At 50.9% G+C, this 18170-nt stretch overlaps 1 protein-coding gene across 1 annotated transcript; it reads right to left on the reverse strand.

Annotated features, from left to right (window-relative positions):
* Nucleotides 1–493: 493 nt before the first annotated feature.
* LOC130029778 (immunoglobulin lambda-1 light chain-like) lies at nt 494–10147 on the reverse strand. Its single transcript, XM_056120805.1, has 4 exons — nt 10102–10147; nt 9717–10018; nt 2176–2218; nt 494–813 (listed from the first exon to the last, which is right to left on the reverse strand). The coding sequence occupies exons 1-4, from the start codon at nt 10145–10147 to the stop codon at nt 494–496; spliced, it is 711 nt and encodes a 236-aa protein (XP_055976780.1).
* Nucleotides 10148–18170: the final 8023 nt, after the last annotated feature.

Raw genomic sequence — 18170 nt, forward strand, 5'->3', positions numbered from 1 at the left:
CACTGGGGGAGGCCAGAGGAAGGGAAGAGCAGAAGCCCTAGACCCCTCTGACCTGGCCGGTTTCCTAAGATACCCTCGGGATGATACTTCCCCAGCATGTGCCAAAGATTTCCCCCACCTACCTTGAGTGGTTGAAAAAAATATATATTTTTTTTGCTTTTTGGGTCACACCCAGAAATGCTCAGGGATTACTCCTGGCTTTGCACTCAGGAATTACTTGCAGTGCTGGGGGACCATATGGGATGCTGGGGATCAAACCCGGGTCGGCCGCGTGCAAGGCAAACACCCTACCCGCTGTGCTATTGCTCCGGCCCCAATTGAGTGGTTGAAAATTAAATGTGGGACCAAAGTGGGGAAATGAGCAGGAACTGGTGCCTGGTGCCAAGGGAGACATTTTATTGAGAGCAGGACTGGGGTGGGCTGGGGTGGGAGGGCTGCCCCTCCTCGGGGTCCTCTTCCTCCAGGCCCCCTTGGGTGGGGGAAGCTGGGGGACCTAACGGCATTCTGCGGCGGTCACCGTCTTCTTCACGGTGCTGCCCTCGTGTGTGATCTCACAGCTGATTTGGCCGTGGGAGTTCCACCGCTCTGTGGACAGGCTCAGGAAGCTGCTGGCCACATACTTGAGGTTGCCCTGCTGCAAGGGCTCCGAGGTCTCCACGCCCTGCGTGATGGGGCGGCTGTCCGCCTTCCAGGCCACCGTCAGGGTACGAGGGTAGAAGTCACTGATCAGACACACCAGCGTGGCCTTGTGGATCCGGAGTTCCTCCGGGGAGGGTGGGAACAGAGTGACCACGGGTGTGGAACTGGGCTGGCCTGTGTGGACAGAGAAGGGGGCATGAGGAGCCCACTCAGGTATTGGGGCAGTCCCTTCCACGGCATTCCTGCCGGGACCAGTCTCTGCTCCTGGCTTCTTTTCTCTCCCCTGGGCAGCGGACAGTCCTCACCTCTCACAAGTCCAGGGGCCTCGCCCATGATCCCTTTCCCAAGAATACCAGTGAAGGTGCTGAACCCCTCTGCTGTGCAGCCTCAGTTTCTCCACGTGTGAGGGGAGCCGGGGGCCCTTCCTCCGCCTGCTCTCTGGGTTTGGAATCAGCCTGGCCTCCGGAGCCTCAGCCCAGCCTCAGAGCCCACGTTCCCTTGTGCCTCTGTGGGGCTGTGTCTGAGCCTTTCTGCTGGCTCGTGGTGGGCAGGGAGGCCGGAGTCTCGGGGGCACCAGAGCTGCCTCCTCTCTGGCCACCAAGCTCGGCCCCCTGCCCATCATCTGCTCTCGTGGGGAGGACTCGCCCCTGCCAGCAGAGCCCAGGGCTCCTCTCAGGCTCTGCACATCCCTCCTCCCTACCACGTGCAAGAGCCTTTATGTCACTGAGACACAGACACAGCGGCCCCCACGGCCACGCTCACCCATCTGGTGAGTCCTGATCCCACCTGGCATCCATCGCCCCCGACCCTCCTTCCTTCCTTCCCTGAACAGCCCCCACAGTCCTCTCCTGTGAGGAAGGTGGGCAGCGAGTGTCTCCTCGGACAGGTGAGACACCTGGAACCGGGATTCAGGGTGTCCTGGAACCCACACGTCTCTGTCCCTCAGATCCACTTCTAGTTTGCCACTGTCCTAGGAGGGTGTCCTCAACTCTCCCCGCTCGCCTAGACCCGATGCCCCTGTCCTCACAGCCCATCAGAAGGCCACAGGGCTGCCACCAAAGCGACACAGATTCTCTTGGCATCTGTCAGTGAGCGCGGGGCTGTCCTCCATGCCCCGGGGACTGGTCACAGCCTCAGCCCTGCCCCAGCTGCCAGTGAGGCCGTCCCAGTGTGGGTGGACATCAAGCTCTTGGCCTACACTTGGAGTCCTGAGTGTCCCCCAGGAGAACTGGCCTCCTGGCCCAACGTGTGTACTAGCCCTAGACGATCCCTGGGAAAGGAGCCCCCTCATCTCACCATGTCCATGTCCAACTCCCCAAATTCCTAACTCAGCCCCCCAGGCCTAGCTTGTCTTACTGTTGGTCAGTTCGACTCTAAGTGCAATTGTTCCTGCTGGGAACCCAAGATCCATGTCCTCCCTGGGGTCCCACGAAGAAAGGCAGCTGAATGCAGCAGCCCCCACCCCCTGGAGAGAAAATGACTTGGCAGCAAGAGCAGACGGGAGGGACAGGCTGGGAAAGCTGGACGGTCACTTACCGAGAACGAAGAGCTGGGTCCCTGCACCAAAGACATACCATGCCTCGGGCCACAGCATGCTGGGCCAGCACCTGGGGCCCGCCCTCTGGGAGTTGAGCCAGAGCAGAAACCTGCAGGGCACGATAGGACGGGGCTGCAGCCGGTGGGGTCTGTTCTAAGGCTGGGTCATTGCCCCCCACCTCCCAGGTGGGCCCACAGCTTAGTGAGTTCCCATGTTCGACCCCTGTCTAAGGCAGCAAATCATTTCCTTCCTCCCTCCCCCTCCCTCCCTCCCTCTCTCCCTTTCTCTTTCTCTCTCTCTCTCTTTCTTTCTTTCTTTCTTTCTTTTTTTTTTTTTTTTGCTTTTTGGGTCACACCTGGTGATGCACAGGGGTTACTCCTGGCTCCGCACTCAGGAGCTACTCCTGGCGGTGCTCAGAGGACCATATGGGATGCTGGGAATCGAACCCGGGTTGGCTGTGTGCAAGGCAAACGCCCTACCCCTGTGCTATCTCTCCAGCCTCTCTCTCTCTTTCTTTCTCTTTCTCTCTTTCTTTCTTTCTTTCTTTCTTTCTTTCTTTCTTTCTTTCTTTCTCTTTCCCTCCCTTTTCCTCCCTCCCTCCCGCCCTCCCTCCCTCCCTCCCTCCCTTCCTTCCTTTCTCTATGCCTGCAGTGTCAGGGCTTACTCCTGGTCCAGATATCCCTCCTAGTGGGGCTCAAGGGACCATATGAGGTGCCCGGGATCCAACCTGGGTCGGCTGTGTACAAGGCAAGCACCCTACCTGCTATACTATCTCTCGGGCACAACATTCATTTCCTGGAGACACCGAAGAGTGACCCCTTCAAGCCTGTCCTTCATCACCTAGTGCCCCTTGCAATGGTGACTCTTCACCCAGTAGACAGTTGAACCATCTCTGAGTGCCTCACCCTCTCCTATGGTGGCGTGGTCTGAGCTGGCTCAGACTCGCCCAACCTCTCCCGGTTTCATTTTAGGATCCCCGGGTGTTCTTCTCCAGAACTAAGTCGAGCTAAGTAGACTTCTTCCCTGTGCCCATAGATATACCAGGTCATCCCTGGCTCCTCCAAGAGGAGATCCCCTTCTCCTTTGTCCCTGCTCATTGAGATCCAGTTCAGTTCTGTCTCTTTCCCGAAGCCCTTTTTGAGCTCTCAAAAATCTACCATCTCATTCTTCATCCACCCTCTGTCCCTGTACCAACAATGATTCCCAAGCCTTTGTCTGCCAGGTCCTGTTTGATGAGCTGAAACAGAGAAGGAACCTCCCCCTCCCCCATCTCTCCCTCAGACCTCTTCAGTCAAGGCTAATTAGACCCTCTCTCCATCCTAGGTTTCTGTTTTCTCTTCGGGATGTGACCCGGAGGTGACCCTTCTTTCCAGTGATGCTCTTTCAAGTTCTTCCCAAGCAGTTCCCATTGCTCCTTTCTCTCTGACCCTGGCTTGACTGCTAACCTCAGACTACCAAGCTAAGTTCATCTTTGTCGTCTCTCCACTTCACGGATACTTATTCCTGCTCCTGTGGTGAGGCTCAAGTCCATCTCAGCCACCCACTTTGCCTGTGACCATCTCCAGCTGGATGTTGGAAAGACATCTGTGATCACGATGTGGAAGACTTAATATTGTTAAGATGGCAATATTAGCCAAAGAGGACTAGAAAGTCACCGTCCTCCCTACCAAAATCTCAATAGCCAGGCATGTTTCAGGAAACCTGATCCTAAAATTCATATACGGAATTGCAACAGTTTTCAAGAAACAAAGCAATCTGAAAAAAGAAAATTAAATCAAGTATGAACATTTCCCAAATTTTAACGTTGCTGCAAGACTAGGCTAAAGTAATCAAGAGTGTAGCACTGGCATAAAGACAGATCTAGATTTAGATGAATATCAACATAAATACACAGGCGAATTGGATTGATAATCTGTGTTTCTCCTATTGTATTCTATTGACTTGTATTACCGATGTGACAAAGGGATAATTCAATAGGGTCAATACTTGTCTTACACATAAATAGAAGCTAAAATATAAACTGACCCTACCTCTTCTGTCTCTCCTCCCTCCAGCTTCTCTCCTCACAGCTGTCCACTCTGCAGGGACACCCAAGCATACTCCTTGAGAGGGTCTCTAGACCTGAATTTCTGTCTATCTTGTCTGGTCATGTCCACAGGCCGGGAGAGAGCACAGAGGGCCATGTGCTCTCTTTGTGGAAGCAAGGCCAGGTTTGCACCCCAGTTTCACCCAGAGCAACCCCCAAGCACCAAGCCAACAGTGGCTCCTGAGCACTCCGGAGATGGCCCAAACCCCTCTCCAAGCAAATGACAAAATGTTTCATCAGTTCCCAGATGAAGTCTCTTTTCCAGTTCTCCACTCACAACATTCTTCGCTACCTTGATTCCAAGATCCACTGGTCTGGTGGACCCCTGGGAGCTTCCTGAGGGTCCATGCCCAGATCATCTTGCCCGGGTGAATTCCCATGCCTATACCTCATCCGGGCTCCTTTCCCCCTTGGACATTGATTTGGATGTCAAAATGATGGGGTGGCGGTGAGGCTACATTCCCCTGTGTTTTCCCTGTCTGAGGTGCTGACCGCTCTACTCTCCCTGGCTGGGCTGCAGTACCAGTACTAAACAGGCTCAACCGGACCCTGCCTGCCACCATAGTGACCCAGCATCCCTGAGGTGGGGTCCCTTGCTCGTTTCTAATCCATCACATTGCTGTGAGTATAAACTGAGGCCCGGGAGGTCAGGATTGGAAGTGGGGACTGTTGGGGGCTGCCGAGTTTGGACACTCAAGTTGACGTCGGCTGTGGTGATCTTAAGCAAGAGCCCTCACCTCTTGGTCTCTACCCCCACCCGTGAAAAAAAAGATACAGTCCAGCCTGCTTTGTGGGTCACTGAAAGGAGGTGCTGCCCCTCCAGTTAGGAATCTTTTTTTCCCTGTTTTTTTTTTGGGGGGGTCACAGGGGTTACTCCTGGCTCTGCACTCAGGAATTACTCCTGGCGTTGCTCAGGGGACCATATGGGATGCTGGGAATCGAACCCAGGTCGGCCGTGTGCAAGGCAAACACCCTACCCGCTGTGCTATCGCTCCAGCCCCCAGTGAGGAATCTTATCACTGACACTTGATCATAGATGTGTGAGCATAAACACCATTATCCGGGGTTTCTATCCTGGGACTCACCGCGCGCAGAGCAAGGGCTGAGGGCACAAGGCAAGGCGGGTGAATCTGCTCCCCAAACCCTGGGCTGGTCCTTTCCCATGGAGGCCCCTGCACCCAGAGAGAGGCTGGGCTCCTGAGGAGCCAGGCACAGCAGGCAGCCTTGGCTGGGAGACACCACGGGTGAGGGGTGCTGGTGGGCTAAGACAGGGAGACTCGGCTGCTGCCCTTCTCCTGCCCCCCTCTCGACCCAACCCAGAGCACCAGGGTGAGGCCAGCGAAGCACTAGCCTGGATGCAAAATTAAAGGGTTGCCCCAAACTCGACTCAATCATGAAGAGAAATAATACCTTAATACAATCATATTTGTTTCCAAATATTGTAGACAAAAGTGGCCACAGCTCTGCACTGGGCCAAGTGGCAGACTGGAAATAAAGCATGGGTCTGCTAGGGTGCTCTCCCCTCGGCCACCCATCCTCTGTCCTTCTATTCCAGTCTGGGTTGTGGGACCCTCTGCGGTGACCCTCGGGGCCTTACCTGTCCCACAGGCTCAAGGAGTTACTTCCTGCTGGGGGTCTCGGGCCCAGGGCTGTAGTCCCGGGTGCTTCTGGGGAAGGCAACAGGCCATGGGCGCCCACGGCCAGGCCCAGCAGCAGGAGGGGCCAGTGCTTCTGGGGGCCTGGGCTCTGTCCCCTAAGGGCCACACTGCCCAGCTGGCCTGTCCCAGGTGCCATCTGGAATTCAAGGTCTGTACTGCCCTGGACTCCCTCCCTGGAGAGGGGATGTCAAGCACCCTGGTCTCTCTTGCTGACAGAGGGGATGATGCTGTCTTCTGTCTGTGACCCTGTCTTCTGCCTGGGCCTTCTCTGGTTCCATCCCCCCTCCTGCCCGCTCTAAGGCCCATCGCCAACACTTCGAGGGGGGTGTCGGAGGTCCCTAAGGGGCTTCTGCCAGCTGCCCTGTGTTCAGGAAGACTCAACCACCTCCCCCACTCCCCATTCCTGGTCGGCCACACCTGTGCCTGTGACACACATTGCTCCCCGGGGACCCTGGTCTGCGGCCTCCTCCCTGGGCCTGGGATTGCGGGGGCAGATGGTCCCAGGGGCAGGGACAGTGACAGGGAAGGAAATGGGTGGAGGGTTAGCAGGAAGCAGGTGTTGGAGAAATGTGATAGAATTATAAAGATGGCATTTACTGGGTTCTCTCTCTCCTCCCCACCATAGGACAGTGCTTTCCTTTTCTTTTCTTTCTTTTTTTTCTTTTTTTTTTTTTTGGCTTTTTTGGGTCATACCTGGTGATGCACAGAGGTTACTCCTGGCTCTGCACTCAGGAATTACTCCTGGCGGTGCTCAGGGGACCATATGGGATGCTGGGAATCGAACCCGTGTCGGCCACATGCAAGGCAAACACCCTACCCGCTGTGCTATCTCTCCAGCCCAGGACAGTGCTTTCAATGCTGAGGGAGTCTCACTTACATGAGGCCCCTTTTCCTTTCTTCCCTTGAGTCCACCCTCTTCCCCACATCATAGTGACACTCCTGGTGGCCTTGGGGTCCCTGTGTGGAGGTGGGTGTCAGCAGGGCTGTGAGGAGGAGAAGGGAGGTGATGAGACCCCACCAGGGCTGGAGCTGAGAACTTCTGGACTCTGCCCTCCTCCCTCTGAAATGGCAGCCCCCAGACCTCTGGTCTACTTTCTCTAGAAGTGGAAGTGAAGGAGAGGGAGGCCCTCAGATAATCACAGTCATGCCTTATCTGACCTTGAAAACTGTATTGAGAGCCAGAGATATTGTACAGGTATTAAGGGGCATGTCTTCAATGTAGCCTACCTGTGCATGTGTGACACTCACCCACTGCCCAGGGGCCAGAAGCCTGATTCCCTGTCCCCTAAATACCCCGTGGTGTGACCCAGAGCACTGCTGGGTGGTCTCAGCATGGCTGCAGATCCTTGCAGTTGTTCTGTCTGCTAAGAGTCACTGGGAAGCGCCTCCAGGCCTCCTGAGTGTCACTTGGCAGCTCCCTGACAGCAAATAAACACACTTGCTTTAAATTGAGAAGTGCCCAGATGTAAGATATATGTTTGCTACATTATTATTATTATTATTACCAATTCACCCCTCTTGGAGTTGCTTAAGAAAATTTCATGTTATGCAAAAATAATTGAGCGCAGGATAATACTTCAGCTGCTACTTTTCAAAGTTTAGACTGCAACTCAGAGAGGTTGTGAAATCAGTTCTTTGGGCTGCCACTAGCATTTTGCAAACGTGAAGTGGCCCTGAGGAGACAGGGAGTGGCGAGTGTCTGGGGCAAGGGAGACAGTCACAGCTTGTGGACATTGTTTCAGTGGTCTACTGACATAGATAAGCTCTGGAAAATGCAGAAGAGTGATTTCTCACTGGGAACCTTGAAGGAAGAACTTTTGCAAACTGCCAGCCTGGAACACAGGGTCCAGGGAGACTCAGTTCGCGGTCCACTCCTCCGTCCCCTCACTCGCTGGCCTGCAGCTCACGTCTGAACGCAAGCACCCTTGGCCTCAGGTCCCTGTCCCCGTCCACTCTCACCCAGGGTGTTCCAGGCAGAGCCACTGCGGTGGCTGCTCACCTTCATGAGACTCCCCAGGCTCCCCAGGTAGAAGCCATGGATGCCACACGCCCTCGCCGGGCAGTCCCTGGGCGTCAGTCTAGCCATATCACGGGGTGCTGCGACAGACACCCTGACTTCCTGACATCCCTCAGAGCTCATGAGGGCCACCCTGAGTGAGGCCAGATTCAAGAACCCGTCCCACTCTGCTTGGGCCGTGCGCATGCTCGGAGTGCTCTGTGCTCTGTGCTGTGTGTCCCTAGAATGGGACCCCTCCAGCAGCAGCGGGGGGTGGGGGTGGGGAGGCGCTGGACTGTGGGAACCCTAACAGCTCTCATGGGGGCCTGGGGGAGCTTCTGCGTGCTCTCTGGTCTGGCCCGGCTTGTCTCCATCGATGTATTCAGCCACTTCTATCTTGTATCTGGGGTGCTGGGGCAGGCTGCACCTCTTTTCAGCACACCTGTGCACGTGTGACACTCACCCACTGCCCAGGGGCCAGAAGCCTGATTCCCTGCTCCTTCTTGCAAGACATTCCCAACCCCTAAGAATCAAAGTTTATCTCTAAACACAGGGTCCCCTTCCCCAAACCTGCCACATCTCTGGGTGGCCACTGCGGATCACACACCCCTTCACCCTGGCTTTCAGTTTTTTTCTCATCATGTTTCCTCGAGGTAGTTACTGGGAAGTTTGTTCGAGATGCCGGACCCAGGCCTGCAAGATCTGTTTCTGTTAATACTGTTGAACAGGATCACAGTGCTGTCCATTGTGGACAGATTATCTATGGGCAGATAAAGACCCTGTCACCCAGGGAACTGGCAGCCGTACCTAGTCCTGGACAGGAAATACCTGCCAGCCGCTGTATATGTGTATGTGGAGGACTAGAATTGTGATCTCACCTAGGCCAGCGCAGCTTGAGGCGAGGGATTTCGCAACTCTGGGGACAGTTGTCAATGTTTGGTGACACTTTTGACTGTTCTGAGTAGGGGTGGGAGGGAGCCGTACTGGCATTTGGTGGGCGGAGGCCCTGCCAGTGCACAGGGTATGCCCACGATAAGAACAGCGTACACCCAAGTGTCAGCAGTAAATTAGCTCTATTGTTAGGCACCAGTTCTCCTCTGCACAGGCCCAACAAAAGCCTTCTCTAAGCTGATCCATGTGTGCAATCAGATGACAGCAGAGCATCCTGTCCTCAGCAGAGAGACAGTCCTCTTGCCACCCCCCCGCCCCACTACCCACAAAACCAGGGGTTCTGGGCCAGAGAGATAGTGCAGTGGAAAGGGTTGCCTTGCATGCAACTGATCCATATCCAATCCCAGGCACTGCATATGGTCCCCCAAGCACCACCAAGCACAGAGCCAGGAGTAAGCCCTGAGCACTGCTGGGTGTGACCCCAAAACAAAACAAACAGGCAGGGGACCAGTCTAGGTCATCTGTGACCAGCCAGTCTCTTGGGACCTTTAACAGCCTCCCCCCACCCCGCCCATCACGCCCTCCCCATTCGAGTACTTCATAGCCCATCTAGACCTCAATAGGGTTCACATTCAACACGGTCAGAACAAACTCCGCAAAACAGCTTCTCAGGTGCAAGCAGCTTTAATCCCACAATCCAGCCTTCCCGCGACACCCACAGCCATGCTGCTGGCCACCAAGGAGCCGGCAGTTCCTGTCTCGGCTCTGCACGGCCCTGCTGAACCCTCCTCACCTCTCCTCCCCCTCCATGCCAAGACGCGCGCCTCCTGGCTTCAGTTCGGGAAGAGCATGTTCTGGAGCTGCAGGATCCTTGTTTTCTTTTCTCTCCTCTATGTGCCTGGCTCCCACGGCACAATAATACAGAGCCTCATCCTCAGGCTGCAGCTCAGAGATGCTCAGATACCCAGTGTTCACAGACGCGTCTTTGGATCCTGAGAAGCGAGGAGGGATATTGGCACCGTGCTGCTTGTTGGAGTGGGAGAAATACCTCAGCAGGAACCGGGGCGGGTGCCCAGGTCTCTGCTGGTACCAGTAGATGGCATAACTGCTGATGTCATAGTCACTGCTCAAGGTGCAGGCCAGGTGGACTGTGGTTCCCAGGGGCGAGGACACTGACGGCGGCTGCTTCAGCACTGGCTGAGACTCAGAACCTGGGGACACAGAAGCATGTGGGTGGCAGGGCCGGGCAGGGTGGGGAAGGGGCCAAGACCTGCAAGCCTTGGGGTGTTCTCACCTGTGCAGAAGGCAAAGAGAGCCAACAGGACAGGAACCCAGAACATGGTGGCGGGCACCCAGCTCCGTCTCTCCAGCACTGTCAGAGCTCCAGGGCCCGTCTGGGCTGGGTGGGCAGCCTCCTCCGCCCTCCCAGGGGTGGGGACATGGCACATCCAGTTCCTGGACCCCATCCTAAGTTTTCTGGGGTTTGAAGTGTCGGTTGGGGGAACAACCTCGTGAGGCCTTTGCGGCTCCTGCCTTGACCCCATGGAAGCTTTGGGGGAGGAAGCACCTGCTGGATGCTCTCGGGCCAGTGCCCAGGAGACCAGCCTGCAAGCTTGGGGCCCTGAGGGGGAGTCACCTCAACATCCCCCACAAGGAAAGTGAGCCAGCAGAAGGCCAGGCTTCTGTTCCAATGTACAAGCTGGGAAGAAGAGAAGCAGGAAAAGTGAAGGAGGGGGTTGGGGAAGCAGGAGAAGGAAGAAGAGCAGGACAAAGAGGAGGAGAAGGAAAAGAGAATTGTACAGTATTCTAGTTTTTAAAAACTATGCTTTTTTTTTTCTTTTTGGGTCACACCCAGCAAAGGGGTTACTCCTGGCTTTGCACTCAGGAATTAGTCCTGGTGGTGCTCAGGGAACCATACGGGATGCTGGGAATCGAATCCGGCTCGGCCACGTGCAAGGCAAACTCCCTACCCGCTGTGCTATTGCTCCAGCCCCAAGAAATATGCTTTTTCCCCGCAGGAAGGGGCCCACACCTGGTGGTGTTAGGAAGTTACTCCCAGTAGGCTGCTCAGTTAAACCTGGGACTTGACATACTTCCAGACCTTTGACCCATCTTTCAGGTACTCATGCTGAAATGCAGCCCAGCTGAGGAAAGCTCTCTGCAGAACAGCGGAGTGAGCAGCAGTGAAAAGAAGCCCTTCTGGCTGGGTGATAAGACTTGGCAGAGTTTAGGGGTTGGAAGTATCAATGGAAGGGAGAGGCACCTTATGGAATTAGTGGCAAGGTTCTGTGGAAATAGATCACAACTTGGGTTTCTATCAATGTGGAGCAAGATTGTGTAGCCCACAGGGGCTGGTTTATATGTGTTCTATAAAACAACTATTATGGTGCTTGCTTGGCTTGAGACAAGTACCCTAACACCTGAGGTGAATACTTGTTCAGAACTTCCTGTCAGGTGGTAAGTTCAGTTGAGCCCTTAGACTCACAGTAAGCCCTAGAAATGATCTCCACTTATAAGCTTTTGCTGCCTCCTGACCATTTTATCCTCTTAATGTCTCACCCTCAGCTGACATTTAAAGAAGCACTTATTGGGCTGGAGCGATAGCACAGCAGGTAGGGCGTTTGCCTTGCATGTAGCTGACCCGGATTCAATTCCCAGCATCCCATATGGTCCCCTGAGTACACCTTGGAGGAATACACCTCCAAGAGTAATTCCTGAGTGCAGAGGTAGGAGTAATCCCTGTGCATCGCCAGGTGTAACCCAAAAAGAAAAAAAAAATTAAAGAAGTACTTATCTTGGTGGGATTAGTTGACTGAAATCATGTAGGCTACTTTTTTGTTTGTTTGTTTATTTGGGGGTCACACTGGCAATGGTCTAGGCTTATTTTTGTTTCTGTCTCAGGAACCACACCTGGCAGGCTCAGGGGACCATATAGGATGCACGTAAAGTAAGTATCCTGCCTACCATACTGTTGCTCCGGTCTCAACAAGCTGCTTTTAACCTAGGTAGTATGGAGGAATATATTGAGTTCCTAAATAATCTATTTAGGTACTCCTTGGTCTTCCATTTCCAGTTATGGAGGTAAAAAGTTAAAAGAATGAGAAGAGACTTGGGCCTCAGACCCCTCAGGGATGAAGGTCTAAGGAAGGATAAGCTACAAGGACAACAGGCATAGCAGATCCTGGTGGGGTCTAGCAGTGAATACTGGATGATGAAGAAGGTGAGTATCCTTACAGCCCTAAGACTAGCAGTGTTCAAGAGATAATTTATCTCACTGTCTTTTGTCTCACTCTTAGGGTTGCCGAGGGAAAGGAAACCATCAAAATCCTAGGAGATCCCTTCCCAATTGGATGAATTAAATCCATCTATATGGTAGGAATAGACCAGCAATAAACACTGATTTTCATGGATAAGGAAAAAGGTAGATACAGTTGTTACCTGCTCATAGGAACCAGAGACATAACTCATGCCCTGCTGAACAGACTCATGGTCCTTGAGCTGAAAATCTCTGTGGGGAGGAAAAACTGCATTGAAATCTATGAGGTCCTGAGAAAAATCAGTGATAGTTCAAATATGTCATACTCAGAGCTCCCAAGTCAACTGGGGCATGGCTAGGATCCGTGAGGTGCTGAGCAGAGTTTGCTGGGGGTTCTGAACGGCTCCTCGGGCCTTTGGATCAGTGGTGGAGTGTATGGTTCATGTTTGTGTGATGCTCCACACTGCAGTCACAACAGAAAGATAGTAGAGGGATTAAGGCTTGTGCCTTGCGGGCTCTCAGCCCTGGTTCTCTCTGGCGCTATGTGATTTCCTGAGCATCATCAGATATAGCCCTGGTGGCACTAGCCTGAACTGTCCTGCTGGGCTGGATGAGAATCACTGAGTCCTTCCTTCCTTCCTTCCTTCCTTCCTTCCTTCCTTCCTTCCTTCCTTCCTTCCTTCTTCCTCCTTCCTTCCTTCTCCCTCTCCTTCCTTTCCTCCTTCCTCCTCTCCTTCCCTCCCTCCCACTTTACCTACTTCCTTCCTTCCTTCCTTCCTTCCTTCCATCCTTACTTCCTCCTTCCTTCCTTCTTCCTCCTTCCTTCCTTCTCCCTCTCCTTCCTTTCCTCCTTCCCCCTCTCCTTCCCTCCCTCCCACTTTACCTACTTCCTTCCTTCCTTCCTTCCTTCCTTCCTTCCTTCCTTCCTTCCTCTCTTTCTTTCCTTCTTTTTTCTTCCTGTTGTTTCTTCCCCCCCCCCATATTTGTGCCACAACCAGACATGCTCAAGGCTTATTTCTGGCACTGTACTCAGGGATCACTCCTGGAAGGGCTTGGGGGACCATATGGAATGCTGGGGATTGAACCTGGATTGGTGTGTGCAAGGCAAATGCCCTGCCTGCTGTACTATCTCTTTGACCCATTCTGGTTTTTTCTTTAAAAATTTCTTTTACAGCACCATGATTTACCAAGCTGTTTCAGGCATTAAGTGATCCAACACCGGTCCCACCATCAGAGTGACCTACCCTCCACCAATGTCCCCAGTTTCCCACCCACCACCCTAGCCTTGCAGGAACAAATTTATTTCATATTGTTTATTAAAACACAAAGGCAAATGGAATTATAAAAATTAGATCAATAAGAGTTAGTTTGTGATTATTGTTATATCTCATAATGTTATTAAAGTCATTGTCTGAGGATCTGCTGTGCTGGTTTGTGCTAGTTGAGTCCTTCTGTGTTTGCTTAGGCTACTGAGCTTGGTGGTCTTCTGTACAAATTTCCCATCACATTCTGTGACCTTAGAGGGATGACTATACTATGAAATTTGAAGGTGTTGTGCACTGACTCTTTTCTTATTTCCATATGAGTCTACTGTTGTCCCAGAAACCAGCAAAACCAGAGTGTGCGAGCTAAGACAGCATCACACAATGATGAATAATTTCTCTGCCTTTGCCAGCAGTCACATGTCAGGTGATATAACAATGCTAATAAAGCCCAAGATTGACTGATCTGGGGATGTGTTGATTTCACAGAAAGTTCTGATATGTGGAACAGCAAGTTTTCCTTACCTCCTTTTCAGAGGCATCAAGTCTATTCTGGGCTCTTTATATAATCGTGAAGGTCTGATTCCAGTGCTATTCCAGAACCAGCCAAATAAGAGAAATGGTGACAGGTCTAAAAAGATCTTTATTGGAAAAAAGTTGAAGTAAGTCCTGAGCACTGCTGGGTGTGCCCCCCCCCCCAATAATAACAAAGTAATTTAAAAGTCACTGTTGGAGAGGATTTGGAAAGGAACTCTGATAAACTTCTGGTGGGAAAGCAAATTGATAGCCATTTTGGAAAACAGCATGGACCTTCCTTAAGAAGTTTGGTGTTTTTTTTAACTAGAACTAGGGGCCAGAGAGGTAATGCTGGAGGTAAATTGCCTGCCATTCACGCATCCAACCCTGATTCGATCCTTTGCACTAAATCTGGTTCCTGAGCACCTTCAGGGGTCACACCTCAGCAAAGAGCCAGGAATAGTCCCTGAGCACCAGCAAGTCTGGCCTAAATCTCATTCTTCACCTGTCAAAGGAAAAAACAAAGATGTGGAATATATTTATATGTAACATATGCACAAATTTATGTGTATCAATATACATATATACATACAATGTGTATATATACATATGTATATATACACATATACAAACGAAATCCTTTTTGGCCATGAAAAGATGAAATCTTGCATTTTCAGCAAAATAGAAGGAACTCAAGGTAATTGTATAAAGCAAAATAAGTTAGAAAGAAAAATGGATTATATGTTTTCATCAGTGTGTGCAATATAAAAATATAAAATTGATGAATAGTTGAAATGAAATAGAAACAAATCAGAGGAATTGGTAGCAGAACTAAGGACACATAAAGGGAAGAAGGTGGGATGGGAAAGAGAGGGGAAGAGTGTAAGGAGGTGTGATAGGCTGTGTCAGAGAGATAGGAGTGGGCAGGACACTTGCCTAGCACATAGCTGATCTGGGTTCAATCCCTGGCACCCCACGTGGTCCCCTGAGCAAAACCAGGAGTGATACTTAAGCGCCATCAGGTATGGCTCAAAAACCAAAAAATGGCGGTATGGTGCCGCCAGCAGGTCAATCTGTACCTGTGAGGCGAGTGCATCAGCAGCCTGATGGCGCCTTCAGACTTCCAGATACCCCAAAATTGCTGCTGTGCCTTTGGCCAGACCCCAAAAACTTGGGGCAAAGTTTACCAAGAAAGTAAACGGCCAAAAGTTAGGTATGTGGGAAACACACCCACAAACCACCTCCGGCTCAGCTATATAATTGGAGGCATGGCCTCTCTGGTTCCTGATTGAACTGCTTAACGGCCATGATCCCAGAGACTCAGAAACAAATCTCGAAACCCAGCGGCTTTTGGCAGAAATGCGTCTGGTCCCTGCAGTAGGCTACCGGTGCTGGGCCAACCCAGGTGGGAATAGGTTTCATGCCTTGGCCTGTTCCCCTGGTGGCCCAGTGGCCGCCATCCTTCAGAGGCCACTGGATAGTCAAGTTTGGGCCCGCAGTGATGAAACTTGTTGGGCCTCATGGGATGGGTGGGGGAGCCGGTCCTGTACTCCTCACCCCAAGGAAACCCCAACTCATCGCCCACGAATGGCCTCTCTGGCTCCTGATCAAGCTGCTTAACGGCCATGATCCCAGAGACTCAGAAACAAATCTCGAAACCCAGCGGCTTTTGGCAGAAATGTGTCCGGATCACGCAGTAGGTTACTGTCACCGGGCCACCCCAGGGGGGAAAGGGTGCTGTCCCTCCGCCTGCTTCCCCCTGGCGGCTCCATCATCCACCAGAGGCCACTGGACAGTCAGGTTTGGGCCCGCAGTGACAAAACTTGTTGGGCCTCACGGGATGGGGGTAGAGCCGGGCCTGTCCTCCCCAACCCAATGAGACCCCAAGTCATCGCCCACGAACAGCCTCTCTGGCTCCTGATCAAGCTGCTCAATGGCCATGATCCCAGAGACTTAGGAGAAAATCTCAAAACCCAGTGGCTTTTGGCAGAAATCCCTCCAGATTTAAGTGTTAAAATTTTGGAATTTCAAAATCACATGGCCCTACTGCAGCCACGCGACATCATATGTTATTCATAACCAGCAATAGAACATAAATTGTCTACTGTTGCCTTTTCAGCTGATCTGAGTGTTGGGGTAAAAATCTCAAATAATAATGGTGGGTCTGATGTATTGAAATATTGAATGTGATCAAAGTAGAGAGAGAGTAATGTGGAAATCATCTGCCCCACAGGTAGGGGGAGGGTGTGGGATGGGAGTATACTGGGGTTTTTGGTGGTGAAGGTACGGGTGTTTCATTGTATGACCAAGACTTAGACCCGAAAGCTTTGTAACTGCTCTCACAGTGATTCAATAAATAAAATTATAAAAAAATGAAAAAAAAGTAAGGTGGAGTTCATGCACAATTCAATCAGCGAATCAGTGGCTGAATAAATAGCAGTACTCCTACATTAAAAAAACCCAAAATAATAATCATCATCATCATCACTGTCACTGTCCTCCTGTTGTTCATTGATTTGTAATAATAATAATAATAATAATAATAATAATAATATAAGAAGAAGAAGAAGAAGAAGAAAGGGTGATGATTTATTTACCCAAACCTCTGACAACAGAGACACATATGCTCTGACTTTCCATTCTTTGAGTACTAAGATTAGAAATGTTTTTCTCTCTGAAATTGGATAACCACAAAGAAAAATAAGTTTTCTCTCCAGATTGAGGCTTCCTCCACGTCAAACAACCCCATCTGCAAACTGTTTACCCCTCACTATGAAAGTCACTATAAAAGTTTAAGACAGAACCACTCTTCCGAGACACTGATCTTTGGTGTAGGAGCTGTCTCTACTGCAGTAGCCTAAAGAGAAATATCTTCTTGCCAAATGTATTTTGTTTTTGTCATTAGGTTATAGGCCACGGTCACGTCATCATTCTACACATCCCCATTCCAACCAGGTCCCCTTCACTCCATTGCCACAATTTCCTCCATATTCTCCACTAATTTTATTAGAGTTAGTCTTGGAAGCTGGCATCTTGATTGGCATTTTATTCCTCCCCCCTTCCCCGTCCTGCCACACACACAAAACGTGCATGGAACCATATGACCTTCTCTTGCTAACATCCTGAATAAATAAAAGGGAAAAAATAAACAGACTATCCCTCTCTAGCTTCTCCATCTCAGAGAGGAAAAGGTCTTAGGGAAAAATCACTAATTAAAAGGTTAAACAACAATAAACAGGACATTCCAATCCCTGCTCCCTCTTGGTTCTCCCCTGCTTTGATGAAACTTTATTCTACAAGTGGGCAGGTGGAAAGGTAGTAAGCCAGATATACAGGTAAGAATGTATTTTGACAATACAAATAAGTACTGTGAAGTTTCCTATATCTTATATTTTAGAGAAATGCTGGGGGGAAAAGAGGTGTTTTTTTTTTTGGTGGGGGTGGAGGTGCCCTCACCTGTTTGTATTCAGTGGCTTATTCCTGGCTTTGTGTTCAGGAGTGACTTCCAGTGGTGTTTGGAGGACTATATGGTGCTGAGAATGAAGCCTGGGATGGGAGTATGCAAGACAATCTCCTTAATGCCTAAACTATCTCTATAGCCCCAAATGCTGAGCTATTTACTAGTGGAGTGATGTTATACCAGGGATCAGCTTTAGACCTATGAAGAAAGAAGAAGGACATGACTTCTTGTACAATAAGTGATGGAAGTTTTTACTTTTTTCCACAAAAAAAGGCTTTAAAATGCCACAGACTACATTTTCACTGCCCACCCCACCTCCACACACACTCTCCAAAATCCACATGTTATAATCCTAAACCCAGTATCTCAAAATGTGTCCGTTTGGAGATGTAGGGCCTTTAAAGGATAGCTATGGGGAAATGGTCTTATGGATATCCCTGATATGGAATGATTGGTGTTTTAAAAGAAGTGATTATAAACTTGGAGAGGTTTTACAGGTGTTAAAGCACTTGCCTTGTATGTAGCTAACCTTGGTTAGATCCTTGGCACCATATACGGTCCCCTGACTATCACCAAGAGTGATCCCTGAGCACAGAGGCAGGAGTAATCCTTAAGCACCGCTGAGGTAATCACTTAATCACTTAAAAATAAAACAAGAAAATGAGAACAGCCACGCAACAAACCCATGTGAGAGCACAGGGAGAAGGTAGCCATCTAGAGCCAGGGAGAGAGTTTCAGAAGAACACAATCTTGCCAACTCTTTGTTGTTTTGTTTTTGTTTTGTGTGTGTGTGTGGGGGGGAGAATTGAACCAAACCTGGCATTGGTTAGGGGACCATGTAGTGCAGATTGAACCATCGTGCAGGCAAC

The sequence above is a fragment of the Sorex fumeus genome, unplaced genomic scaffold (assembly GCF_029834395.1).
Source record: "Sorex fumeus unplaced genomic scaffold, SorFum_2.1 ptg000043l, whole genome shotgun sequence".
NCBI lineage: Eukaryota > Metazoa > Chordata > Mammalia > Eulipotyphla > Soricidae > Sorex > Sorex fumeus.

What these genes read in the sequence shown, in the direction of transcription:
- LOC130029778 (XM_056120805.1), bottom strand. Translation starts at nt 10,147, where the DNA reads ATGTTCTGGGTTCCTGTCCTGTTGGCTCTCTTTGCCTTCTGCACAG. An exon ending in TCTCTTTGCCTTCTGCACAG is followed by an intron (nt 10,019 to 10,101) that starts GTGAGAACACCC and finishes CTGTGTCCCCAG; the next exon opens with GTTCTGAGTCTCAGCCAGTG. An exon ending in GACCCAGCTCTTCGTTCTCG is followed by an intron (nt 814 to 2,175) that starts GTAAGTGACCGT and finishes CTGTCCACACAG; the next exon opens with GCCAGCCCAGTTCCACACCC.